Here is a 14,243-nt window from a genome sequence, read left to right as displayed (position 1 = left end):
CCAGGTGTGGTCTCACTAGGGCTCTGTACAACTGCAGGACTCTTTGCTCCTGAACACGACTCCTCTTGTTATAAAGGCCAACATGCCATTCGCTTTCTTCACTGCCTGCTGTACCTGTGTGCTTACTTTCATAGATTGATAGAACCTTCATAGAACACAATGGAATGTAGACCCTTCACCTGTCCCTTACGGTTGGAATATGTGGATTTCATTCTTATCCCTTCCTGTTTTTAAATAGTACCTAAATCTATCTGATATACTGTTTTGAATCAGTAACCCCATTGATAGAATGTTTCCAAAAATAATTATGACAATCTTTACATCAAGATGAAGATTTAGGTTCTTAATTACAAACTTATAAGGAACAAACTAGAGTGTAAATTTAGACTCGAAACTGCTTAAGTGTCAGCAAAGGCAAGCTATTTCTCTAAAGAATTCAGAATACTGCACAAATACATGTCACTGAGAAATAAACACAAAGTCTTGAGACAAAGAATCAGCCTTACAGTTATCGAGACACAATAGTCTATACAGCATTTAATTTCCATGCTGTATCAGGCCACTGCTTCCTTAACTCTCTACTTTGGACAATTCACAAAGCAAGTCCATTTTTACAGAGCACTAGGTGGCAGTCTAGACCACCTTCTGAACAGACACACAAGAAAATCCTTCATTCAGTGCCTTCCAGATATCTCAGAGCACTTTATTGTGAAGTGTTTATAATACAGGAACAAGACATTTGTACCAACCACTCCAAGCTGGCATTTACATCCCACCTTTCTTCACCTTAACCTATCAACACTTCTTATTCTCTCAGCTTACCTTCAAATGGGATTTCTGATATTCACCTCAACGACTCCAAGTGGTAAAAAGCTCCATGATGTAATTTAAGCTGAGTAAATAAGTTTTACCAAAATGACCTACAAATCAATGAAGAACGTTTAAAGGATCTTCTCTGCTGCCATATCAGAATTGGAGCAACCGTATGAATAAAGTAAGCACACACGACACAGCAAAGCGATACGATCAGCAATTGACTGTGTGGTAAATATTGCCCAGAATACTGGAGCTAACACTCCTTCGAAAGCACGCACAGACTCCTTGTTTAAAATGTACTAACTTCAGACATGGGTATCAGGTTACTAGCAAAGGCGGCAGCTTTTACATTCAAAGAGCAGAAGGCTTGCACCTCATCCGAAAATGGCACTTTGTGGTATTCACCACACATCACTCCCTACATACCCACTGGAAAGTCAAGCCTGATTTCAAGAGTGGAGCGTAAACCCACAACCTTCTGATACAGAAGATAAGAGGAGCAACATGAACCATGACTGAAACCTGGGTCGTCCAAGATCCTCTGGCTCTCGGAAAACAAAATACACATCAATCCACTCAGTCCATTTGAAACAAAATTTGAAACAGTCCATTTGAAACACAATGAATGAACTACACAGTACTGCAACATTCGAACTTTGGTTCCTTGAACAGTCTCTCGAACAAATATGTAGCCTTCAGTGACAACAGTCAGGTTAAATGTCTTCAACATCCAAAACAGTTCATCTAACGAGCAACGTATCCATTTGAATTGCAATCCATTCCCGCCACCACTCGTGCAGAGGGTATTATCGAAAAGAAAGGAGTGAGTGCAGCTACCTGCCGAGGCTGCAGCTCCAAAAAATATTATATAAAAATATAATAGCAGCAGGTTGAGAACAATAAGATCATGAGACATGTGAGTGCGGGTTAGTCTTTGCAGAGGCAGGATGTGAAATGTAGTCCAGATAGCTGTGGAATTCCGTAGGATTGTTCATAAGCGATAGGAGAAGAATTAGGCCATTCGGCCCATCAAGTCTACACCATTCAATCATGGCTGATCTATCTCTCCCTCCTAACCCCATTCTCCTCCCTTCTCCCCACAACTCCTGACACTTGTACTAATCAAACCCGTACTAATAACATGATCCTGAGCAAAATTTTGTCAAGCAACATCGCAATTGAGAAATGCATTTCTGTTCCTTTCTCATTGCAAGGTTAAAATCAGAAATCTCTAACCGAAAGATCTGCACTACACAGAGGTTCTAGAAGCAACATCATCACCGAGGGGCATTGAACCTTTCAGGTGTATTTTATCTGTGATTTATTTCTTGGGGAAAACCCACTACTTCCAAAGTCTTGCTATGTTTAAGAGATGGAATTTACTTGAAAAGCTTTGCATTTCTCTTCTTTCAGCTGTTTCTCAACTTCGACTTGACGAGCCAAACGATCCAATGTCGACGAAACTCTTGCCTTTTGCCAATCAATGTGATCCTTCGGTCTCTAAAAAAAAAAAACAATGAATAACAGCAACTGTGACATATTTTTACAACAGATGTGAAACAGAAATATATAGACCTGTACTGCCGGCGGAACATCAACCGCCTCAACTTCACCACTCCCCTGTCTCACTCTATTCTCCACTCCCTGAGCGTACAGCCCTCCACTCACTCTGCAACAACCCAGACTGGGTGATCAAACCTGCCGACAAGGGAGGTGCCGTGGTGGTCTGGCGCGCTGATCTCTACCGGGTTGAGGCCACGTGCCAACTCTCAGACACCTTCTCCTACTTATCCTTGGACCATGACCCCACAGACAAGCACCAGGCTACTATCTCTAGCACTATCGCCGACTTCATCAACTCCGGCTCCCTGCCCTCCCGAGCCTCCAACCTCATCGTTCCCCAGGCCCGCACGGCCCGATTTTACCTTCTCCCCAAAATCCACAAACCTGACTGTCCTGGCAGACCCATTGTTCCTGCCTGTTCGTGTCCCACCAAACGTATTTCCACATACCTCAACTCCATCCTATCCGCCCTGGTTAAATCCCTCCCCACCTATGTTCTATACACCTCACCTGCTCTTCGTCTCCTTCATGTCTTCCATTTTCCAGGCCCCCATTCCCTCATCTTCACCATGGATGTCCAGTCACTCTCCATCCCCCACCAGGAGGGTCTCAAAGCCCTCCGTTTCTTCCTCGACCGGAGAACCTACCAATCCCCATCTACTGACACTCTCCTCCGCCTAGTGGAGCTGGTCCTTGCCCTCAACAACTTTTCGTTTGACTCCTCCCATTTCCATCAAATACAAGGCGTAGCTATGGGCACGCGCATGGGCCCTAGCTATGCGTGCCTCGTTGTAGGGTACGTCGAACAATCCTTGTTCGAGACGTACCATGGCACCTATCCCCAAACTCTACCTCCGCTACATCAACGACTGCATTGGTGCTACCTCCTGCACCCACACACAACTCACTGACTTCATCCACTTCACCACTAACTTCCATCCGGCACTCAAATACACCTGGACTATTTCCGACATTTCCCTACCATTTCTAGACCTCACTATCTCCATTGCCGGTGATAGACTACTGGCCGACATCTACTATGAACCCACTGACTCCCATGGCTATCTGGACTACACTTCTTCTCACCCTGCTTCCTATAAGGACTCCACCCCCTACTCCCAATTCCTCCGTCTACCCCGCATCTGCTCCCAGGATGAGGTGTTTCAAACCAGGGTATCGGAGATGTCCTCATTCTTCAGGGAACGGGGGCTCCCCTCTTCTACTATAGATGAGGCTCTCACCAGGGTCTCTTCCATACCCCGTAACTCTGCTCACTCCCCATCCCCCCACTCACAACAAGGGGAGTCCCCCTTGTCCTCACCATCCACCCTACCAGCCGTCACATAAAACAAATAATCCTCCGACATTTTCGCCACCTCCAACGGGATCCTACCACTGGTCACATCTTCCCATCTCCTCCCCGGTCTGCTTTCCGCAGAGACCGCTCCCCCTGTAACTGCCTGGTCAATTAGTCCCTTCCCACCCGTACACCCCCTCTCCGGGCACTTTCCCTTGCAACCGCAGGAAATGCTACACTTGTCGCTTTATCTCCCCCTTTGACTCCATTCAAGGACCCAAGCAGACTTTCCAGGTGCGGCAGAGGTTCACCTGCACCTCCTCCAACCTCATCTATTGCATCCGCTGCTCTAGATGTCAGCTGCTCTACATCGGTGAGACCAAGCGTCGGCTTGGCGATCGCTTCGCCCAACACCTCCGCTCAGTTCGCAATAACCAACCTGATCTCCCGGTGGCTCAGCACTTCAACTCCCCCTCCCATTCCGAATCCGACCTTTCTGTCCTGGGCCTCCTCCATGGCCAGAGTGAGTCCCACTGTAAATTGGAGGAGCAGCACCTCATATTTCGCTTGGGCAGTTTACACCCCAGCGATATGAACATTGACCTCTAATTTCAGGTAGTCCCTGCTTTCTCCTTCCCAGCTCTCCCTCAGCCCACTGTCTCAGCCTCTTCCTTTCTTCTTCCTTTCTTCTTCCTGCCCCCCCCCCCACCCTCACATCAGTCTGAGGAAGGGTCTTAACCCGAAACGTTGCCCATTTCCTTCGCTCCATAGATGCTGCCTCACCCGCTGAGTTTCTCCAGCATTTTTGTCTACTTCGATTTTCCAGCATCTGCAGTTCCTTCTTAAACAATATATAGACCTGCAGTTCATCTGAGATTACTATTTTATTTTAAATTCATTCTTGGGATGTTACTGTCACATATGTATTGCTCATCCTGTAGATTCAGATTAGCTTAGGGTCATATACATCAGGGTGCAAATGAATTCCTTGCTCGCTTGACGCTCAGAGTAAATGGTATACATGGCCCAAGGTTGATCTTTCACTCCCTCCTAACCCCATTCTCCTGCCTTCTCCCCATAACTTCTAACACCTGTACTAATCAAGAATCTAGGTGTAGTCGGATAGTTTTTCAAATTAAAATAAAATAAATAAAGAGGAAGGTGATTGTACCTTATTGCCTTACATCACAGTGAGGAATGTGGGGAATCCACTGTGGTGCATGTTTATGTTAACTTTTATGTAGTTGTGTGTCTTGTTGCTTTTTTTTAGTGTGGCTGAATGGTAATTCGAATTTCACTGTATCTTAATTGGTACACGTGACACTAAACTGACCTTGAAACTATGAACATTGGTGAAATGGCTGCCCCTCTCTTGTGCTGCATCTGACTGAAATACTGCGTTTGAAGCAGTACCATTAACTGAAGAAAGGTCTCGACCCGAAACGTCGCCAATTCCTTCCCTCCATAGATGCTGCCTCACCCGCTGAAAATTCTCCAGCATTTTTTGTCAACCTTCGATTTTTCCAGTATCGGCAGTTTCTTTCTTAAACATTACCATTAATGGCAGGGTAGACTTGATGGACTGAATGGCCTTATTCTACTTGTATCACTATTTCCCCAAGGAGATTCGGTAAGTCACCAAATGCTCTACTGAACCTCTACATATATATATATATATATATGCCAGAGAGCAAACTGACTGGTTGCATCACAGCCTGGGTTGGTAACTCAAACGTCCACAGACAAAGATGGCTACCGGGATGGAAATACTTCCCAATCCATTACAGGTGCTGACCAACCCACCAAAGGCATCCATAACAGGTACTCCTTCAAAAGGAGCAACACCAACGTTATTTCCCTATCTGTCCTCACCATCATCCAGGGCAGCACTTTCCGGGCACCCACCATCTTCAAAATAACCTGCCCCGCACATCATCTCTAAACTTTCCCCTCTTACCTTAAACCTATGCTCGCTAGTCTTCGACATTTCCACCCAGGGAAAATGGTTCTGACTCCTCATAATGGCCCTGTCCCACGCTACGAATTCATTCTAAGAGTTCTCCCGAGTTTGCCCTGATTCAGACTCGGAGATTTACGGTAATGGCCGCTCGTCGGTACTCGGGGCTCTCGTGGACATTTTTCAACATGGTGAAAAATCTTCACGAGTCTTCCCGAGCTTACCCGCCATTAGCGAGTCTTCCCGAGTACCTGCCGTTAGCCTTACGAGCCGCTAAGAGACGTCCCCGAACTCCAACGTACCCGCTACGTTCATTCTCCGTGCTTACCACCAGTTTGATTTTTTTTTTTTAAACTCGGGAGAGCTCTTGGAATGAACTTGTACTGTGGGACAGAGTCATAACTTTATATACTTCCATCTGGTGGCCCCTCAGCCTCTGAAATTCCAGTGAAAACAATCCAAGCTTGAACAACCTCTCCATGTAGCTGATATCCTCTGATACAGGCATCATGTGGAGGACAAGTGGACAACCAAATGGGCACATACAAGAGGAAAAGAACTTGGGGACCCATAATGACACAAGGCACAGCTAAAGAAACAAACCATTCACCAATCCATGCCACTGACCCAGCTCGACATAACCCCCTGCCAATGCTTTGTTTTCAATCCAGCAGCCTGCCCACACTTTCCCCTTCAGTGCCCTGTCCAACTTCCTTTTCAATGTGACTGACACATTCACCTCAACTACTGCTTGTGGTAGCACCTTGTACATTCTACATACTTCTAGGTGGAAAATGTTTAACAAGAATTTCCTATTGGCTGGGTCATGGATTAACTTGTCTGAAGAACGGTCTCGACCCGAAACGTCACCTATTCTTTTTCTGCAGAGATGCCTCCTGTCCCACTGAGTTACTCCAGCATTCTGTGTCTATCTTCTACTTATCAACTCTGATTTGCTTTTTACATTGCTCAAACAGAAGTATCTTTTCTAGATCAATCAAAGCATTCAATTGTAAGTACTCACCCTGCTATGCCGTGCAGTGTTCCCTTCATTGTCTTCGTCACTTGATAGATTAATACATTCCAAAACAGGCCTTAATGGCTGCTCCTTTAATCACAAATAGAAAACGTTGTCACTCCACAGGCTTGTTTTAACACAAAAGTTGTCGCACCACGTCTCACAATTACTCCAGAAGCATTGACCAAAGCAGAAGATACGTTGCACAGCTTCTTGGCCAAAATAGTTGGTTAAGTGGGTCCAGTATTCAGTATTTACTTTAATGTCATTTTAACTGAGTACTTACATACACAGATGAAACGAAAAAAATTGTTTCTCAATCAGTTCCCGTCAGTGCAGTTAATAAAAACAGAATAAATACATATAGCTTTAAAAATTAAAATTACCATATCTAAAATAGGCCTAATAATTGAAATAAAAACAGACATTCAGACCGAATAGTGGCTTTGCTTTGACAGGTGCCTAGCTGTCAAAGTATGGGCGAGGTTAGATGTGTTGGTGTATGATATATGGGGAGGGGACACAGTCCATTAACCAGTCTTATTGCCTGTGGGAAGAAGCTGTGTAGCATCCTGCTGGTTTTGCAGCTGCTGCTCCTGTACCTCTTTCCAGATGGCAGAATGGAGAAGATGTGGTGTGATGGATGATAGGGGTCCTTGATAATGGAGATGGCTCTGCTGATGCTCCGCTGGTCCACGGAGATGCCAGGCCAACCCGGATCACCCCAGTTACATCACTAACAGGAAGCATCTGGATCAACTCCACTTGACTCCAGACTCTGAAGCTTCAGCCTGCCCCACCCACCTGCAGCTTAAACATTTCCTTCCTGCTTCTGCCAAAAGGTCTTCAACCTGAAACACTATCTGTTTTTCTCTCTCTCTCCCCCCCCCCCCTTATGTGTCTCCCAATGTCACAAATTGTAAAGTAAAATTACTAACAGAAGGAGAATTATAGAGTCGTAGAGCCATGCAGCAATGTTTTTCATAATGAAGTTCAAAAAAGATTAAATGAATTCAAAAGTGTGAAAGTGTGGAAGAATGTAATTAGGTGATGGACTTTGGTTTAAAGGATTCCAAAAGATAGATGGATAATATGCTAAAAGAATGCTATGTTCCCAAACCAAAGATGATCACTTCTTTGCTCGTCACATTCGTCAGGGACAAAGTTTGATTGGGGTGTTGCAAATTAATCGCCATAACCTTCATGACTGTTCATTCAGAGACATCATATTAAGGTGTGTGAGCAGCTTTAACTTTCTGTGGGAACTCAAGTCATCAAGAAAACGTGGGCATTCTGGCCAGGAGGCAGCTAGCTACACACCAAAGCATAAAACTGCTGGAGCAACTCAGTGGGTCAGGGAGTATCTGTGGAGGGCAATGGACAGGCAACGTTGCGGTCTTCAAAGACCGATGGTGTGAAGGAGAGATAGCTGGTAATAAGAGGCGAGGGAGGAGCAGGGAGGAGCTGGCAAATGATCGGCAAATCAGGATAAGGAGGGGTAGATTGGCGGATGGATGGAGGTAGTACCCAGGGCTGGAGGAATGAGAGATGGAGCAACCAAAAGGGTACAATTATTCCCCTTTGCAATCCGCAAAGCAGAAAGAAGAGAAAAGTAGTATTTACCCCAAATACACAATGGCAAATATTGTTTTGTTTTTTCATCGAGTATGAAAATAATTTACTTGCCACCATTGTCATGGCTGTTCTTATGAGGGTGGGGATAACAAGGATCAGAAAAATAAATTCAAAAATCAAACAAAATTGTGTCTTTAACATAATAAAGCTCCTCATATGCACTTCATGGGAATGTTATGTTAAAATTTGGCAAGAATTTGACATGACGTTATGACAGCCTGGTTAGTATTCAAGCATTAAAGAAGATCTGAAAGGAGAAGAGTTTAGAGTGGGAGAATAGTTTGGACAAGATATTCTAGAGCTTGACTCCGATTGCTGAAAGCAGACAAACAAGAAACAAAACCAGGAAGAGTTGGACAGCACCCGAACCTTGCTGGTCCTGTGCGAGTATCACTGTACAAGATAGAGAGAGAAGCGTTTCAGTTTTAAGTACTTGAAGGCACTCTCCTCTCCCCGTGACAAATGCATACCAGCTGGGAGACAAGGACAGCAGCTGATAACCATACCTGACAACGTACACATTTCTTTCAAAAACAGGAAGAAATTAACCGTTTAAAATTGCCGTTTAAACTACAATGGATGGACTAACAGTACCATGCATCGTTTTTGCCCCAATATTGCACATCAGGTCATGCCTTGGATCAGGTCATTATTAATCATGCCTTGGATATTCTTGTCCAAATCATTGATATAAACCACACACAGCATCGATCCTTGAAGCACCACTAGTCACAGGCTTCCAGTCTGAAAAACAATCTTCCACCGACTCCCTCTGTTTCCTTCTATCAAGCCAATTTTCTATCAAGACAGCAATCTCTCCCATGCGATCTAACCTTCCAGAGCAACCGACTATGCAGAACCTTGTCAGATGCCTTGTTGAAATCCCAATAGACAATGGCTACAGCTCTGCCATCAAGTTTTTTGGTCACATCATCAGGCGCGATCAACCAGCAACCAGACTAAACCAGCAACTAGTGTTTAATTTCAGAAATAAAATCACACTTATTTAACTTCCATCTGCCATTCTTTGGCCCACTTTCCAGGTTGAAATCTCAGATAATCTTCTTCACTGTTCACTCCAATTCTGGTGTCATCCACAAATCTGCGCTCCATGCCATCTACTTTCTCATCCAATTCATTAGTATAGATAACAAACACCAGTGAACCCTGCATTAATCCATGCAGCAACAAACTTATCACTGGCCATTGCTTCCCGTCTCCCAAAATGTGTCATCTGCTTGCAAACAAGATACCGAATTTCCCGGCAATGAAGGCGCACCTGCGTCGAAGACGCACCCCCATTCTGAGTTGCTAAATTTTGAAAAAAGGCTGGCGGGACATAGAATTTCTCACGCCCAAAAATAAATAAATAAATAGATAGATACATAAATAAATAGAAATAGAGGAAGCAACAATTCAATTTGCCCAAGGCTTCCAGATCTTCTCCATTTTGAATTACTGAATGGGTGGGGGGGGGGGGGGGGGTGACGGCAGGTGGAGAGATGGTGGGAAAAACGGGAGCACACCGGGTCAAGTTGAATCAGTTATGATCTTATTGAATGATAATACGAGTTCAAGGGACCAATTGAAGTTACTCGCACTGACACAGGAGTAAGCTCCACCGCCCACTGTCCTGCTATCCATCTCCCGCTGACCTGCTCCTGCTCCGCTCTATGATCTTTGTTCTTGAAAGACACGGACCGGCAGTTTCATGCAGTGTCACCCAGCGCAGCAAGTGAGGCCATGTCCTGCTCCAGGAGGCAGTCGGAATTTAAGGATTTGCGGGAAGCGGCTGACATGAGCGAGGCCGGCGAGCGGCAGGAGAGGTGTTCAGACGGAGAGCACTGCCAGAGGTGAGCACCGTCAGAAGGCGCTGAGGTGGCGGCCGGTCCCGGTGGCCGCTCGCAGCCACCCGAGCTACTTCCCTCCCCGGCCAGGAGCGCCACGACAGCGGTGTGAGTGAGTTAGTTCCTGGCATGATCCCCGACCCCCTCCTTCTCAACGCTCCTGCCCATGCTGTCCCGGGCCAGACTCCCCATACGCTGTGAAAGGAACTCTCCTCCCCCAGCGGCGCTGTCCTTTTACAGCCGCTTCCCACTTTACAGCCGCTTCCTATCAGCTGCAAGCAATGAGGGATAGACTTGGCTATCCCTCAGTACAGCAACATCGTTCTTGATGGTAGACAAAAATGCTGGAGAAACTCAGCGGGTGAGGCGGTATCTATGGAGCGAAGGAAATAGGCAATGTTTCGGGTCGAGACCCTTCTTCGTTCTTGATGTTGCTGCACTGAGGGATAGCCAAGTCTATCTTTCTTGGCTAGCAACCTAACCTTTGGCCTTCAAGACGTAGGTAAATTTTCGTGCCTTATTTTTGGGTGAAAAATTGCGTCTTCATTGCCGGGAAATACGGTAGTTCTCCAAAGTACACAACCCCAAAAGATGTTTTATTGTTAACTGCTGCCAACAACATGTTTTCTAACACACCTCAAAGACCCATTGATAGTAATGGACATGTTGAAGTATGGTCCATACAACATGCTTCGTGCAGAGACAAGCCTTGCTTTGTTTATGCCTACTCATGTTCCAGCATTTAAAGGCAAGAGGAATTCCGAAAATAAAATACCCAGCACATAAGGAGTGGCAGTGTTGTACGTCCTCAACTGGTGAAAATCAAGAGCGGATAAAATAAAAGATAGAATTAAGCATAAAACATTAAAGTATGTTGCTGATTAAATGCAACAAAGAATAATATGCCAGAAATATGTTAAGCTTAGAGAAACATTTTTCAACACTGCACACCCTAGACATTAAAGTAACAATAAATTGAATTGTATTGTATTGTATTGTATGTCAAGTCAAATTAAAGGCACAACAAAAAAAATTATTGCAACAGCAACACAGGTACATGGATTCCTGTCTTAAGCACTATGTCTCAATCTGGTCCATAAAAACCAGATGTTTAGCTTCCCAAGGATGACTTGAAAAATAATGATCCTTAGAACAGGAAATCATTTCTGATGATTGCCATCTTGAGTTGAATGGCATCATTTATACAACTGGACAGCAGAGTAAAGACATCTCCCAAAAAAAAAGTAGAATCGAGAATGTATAGGCTTCCAATACATACGCTCACAAATATCACTTCCTCTTCATTTTCAGATTTTCCTGATGGTATCAAAGCATCACTGGACGACATGACAGAAATTAGGGCCTAAACAGAAAGAGACCAGTAAAAATTGCTAAAACTTCAAACTTTTGCAGACACGTCTATAAAATCATTGGTAGACTGCCCTTTTTAAAACAAAGCCGGAAAGTGAAGTAGCCATTTGAAAAATGACGGTCAGCAATGTCATCTCTTACACATTTGTTACAATGTACTGAGCTCAAAACTAAGCAAAAATCTAAACAGCACCCATCGAATGTAACAGTTCCCCAGAACCTCTGTGGGTGGAGCTTCTTAGCTAAGTGTGTAGATTAATTGGCCTGGTAAAATTGTAAATTTTCCCTACTGTATGTGGGAAAGTGTTAGTGTACAGGTATCTCTGGTTGGTGCGGTGGGCTGAAGGGCCTGTTTCCACGCTATATCTCTAAGCTACCGGAGTGAGACATTCAACCCCCTTAACCCCATCAATTAGTTCATAACAGACCTGCACCTCGATTCCATCACCCCACCTTATAAGCTTTCTTTGATTATCATATCCAAAGGTAACAACATTTTCCCATGTGCACATAATAGAGTTAAAAATGTTGAATTTGTCTGCTATCTTGGCAAATCATACTGCGCATATCGGATAATGTGACAGAAGAAATAAACATAATAAATCAGTGAAGCCAAGTGCTAGAGTAACTCAGCGGGTCAGGTAGTATCTTTATTTAAAGTATTTTAGTTTAGAGAGATAAGCGTAGAAACAGGCCCTTCAGCCCACCGACCACAATCGCCCATACACTAGTTCTATCCTACACACTAGGAACAATTTACAGACGCCAATTCACCTACACGTCAATGGAATGTGGGAGGAAACCAGAGCACCCAGAGAAACCCCACATGGTCACAGGGAGAACATACAAACTCGGTACAACCAGCACTCCCAGTCAGGGTGGTACCCGGGTCTCTGACGCTGTAAGGCAGCAATTCTACCACTGCACCACTGTACACTGTCTCTAAAGACATGGATAGGTGCTGTTTTGGGTCAAGATGCTTCTTCAAACTAACCCATCAGACTGAATCTGAAGAAGGGTCCTGATCCAAAACATCACCTATTCATGTCTGCCCCCCCCCCCCCCCCCCCAAGAGATGCTGACTGACCCACTGAGTTACTCCAACGCTTTTATTGTTGTAATCCATCATCTGTAGATCCTTGTCTCTAACAAAACAGTGTTAATTATCATCCTCAACACCCTTGTCAAATAATCTTAGATTTTACACTATTACCTACCCCTCACAACCTTAAGTTATTAAGATAAAGCAGCTCTATTTTCCATTGATCCCCATTGCAAGTTCCTAAATAGTCAGCTTCCAATTTCACAATCAAACCTCCATATTATGGACTATTTCCCTCCTCCATATCAATCACAGAAATATATTTAACCATTTTGAAGGACCAAGTTCAACCCATCCTCATTGTTTGACTCTTTCAACCCTATCATCTGGAGAAAGGGGGCTGAACTCACAATCCCAACAGTTGGCCTACAGAAGAATGAACGAGCAAGAATTAGATGACATTAGATGACAAGTCCAGGACAAGGGGTCACAGCTTAAGGATAGAGGGGAAATCCTTTAGGACCGAGATGAGAAAACCATTTTTCACACAGAGAGTGGTGAATCTCTGGAATTCTCTGCCACAGAATGTAGTTGAGGCCAGTTCATCGGCTATATTTAAGAGGGAGTTAGATGTGGCCCTTGTGGCTAAAGGGATCAGGGGGTATGGAGAGAAGGCAGGTACAGGATACTGAGTTGGATGATCAGCCATGATCATATTGAATGGCGGTGCAGGCTCGAAGGGCCGAATGGCCTACTCCTGCACCTATTTTCTATGTTTATATGTCTATAGCACATCAATAAAGTTACGTCTTCAGAACTAATACATTGTTTGCACAACTGCATTGAAATAAGATGATTTTACAAACAAAAATATAAAAACTGAACCTCCCTGCCCCTTCCAGCCTGTCTTCTTGGATTGCTGCACTGCTCGGACCTGCTCTGATCTATGCAAAGCACAAAGTGCTCTCTTCACCTCCTCCCCGAAGTCACGGGTGAAGAGAAGCTCCGGCCCCTGCCGTGGGTGCTGCTGCTGCTGCTGCTGCTGCTGCCGGCGTGATCTCGGCGGAACGAGCACACTGCATGGAGGCCGCACCCGTGGCTAAGCAGCGTTAAGTTGCAGCGCGGTGGGAGGACGACTCCGGGCCGCAGTCACGCTGCTGCTGCTGCTCCTATTGCCGCCGCGCTCCGCATTAGAACCTTCCCCGGAGCACGCGCCCGCTCCTCCAGCCCACGCTCCACACAGCCATCCGCGTTCACTGCGCCTGCGCCGACTCCCCCACTGCCACCAACCCAGCCCGTCCCCGTCCGTCTTCCCCCGCCCCTGCTTCCCCCAGTCACTGTGCCTGTGCGGCTGCCCGCACCAAAGCTGCACAGAGCTGGTGGCTGCCTCACAATGCAGACGGTGCGTGTGTTTGCCTGCATCAGCAGTGCTGCCCAACTTGGTCCCTGGCTGTGCAGGTAGATGTTTTAGGAAAATTACATGCCAACATTTTAAACGAAAGCAACAACAATATCAGGAGTAAATGCACAATGAGAAAGAGCGTTTAATCTGCCCATGAAATGGTCATATTTTTACTTTAATTACAGCAAGAGTTGGTGTTTTTGCATTAATGTTTTTTTCTGCAGTTTTCATCATTTTATTACAGAATGTATTTGTAATTTATATGTAGTTTATGTTTTTGTGTATTGTCTGTGTC

The 14,243-nt window shown here is 45.0% G+C and overlaps 1 protein-coding gene across 1 annotated transcript in view; it reads right to left on the bottom strand.

Annotated features, from left to right (window-relative positions):
• znf451 (zinc finger protein 451) overlaps nt 1–13,810 on the bottom strand; it is a 49,505-nt gene extending 35,695 nt beyond the window's left edge. Inside the window, exons 1-4 of the mRNA XM_033021857.1 lie at nt 13,520–13,810; nt 11,413–11,496; nt 6,658–6,741; nt 2,200–2,316 (exon numbers count right to left, since the gene is read on the bottom strand). Coding sequence (XP_032877748.1) covers nt 2,200–2,316; nt 6,658–6,741; nt 11,413–11,481 — 270 coding nt within the window. The 5' untranslated portion in view covers nt 11,482–11,496; nt 13,520–13,810. The remainder of the gene's footprint in view (nt 1–2,199; nt 2,317–6,657; nt 6,742–11,412; nt 11,497–13,519) is intronic.
• Between the last annotated feature and the right edge of the window lie 433 nt (nt 13,811–14,243).

Source organism: Amblyraja radiata, chromosome 5 (genome assembly GCF_010909765.2).
Source record: "Amblyraja radiata isolate CabotCenter1 chromosome 5, sAmbRad1.1.pri, whole genome shotgun sequence".
Lineage (NCBI taxonomy): Eukaryota > Metazoa > Chordata > Chondrichthyes > Rajiformes > Rajidae > Amblyraja > Amblyraja radiata.
Note: the sequence above shows the minus strand (reverse complement) of the source record. Positions and strands in the feature narration are given on the sequence as shown.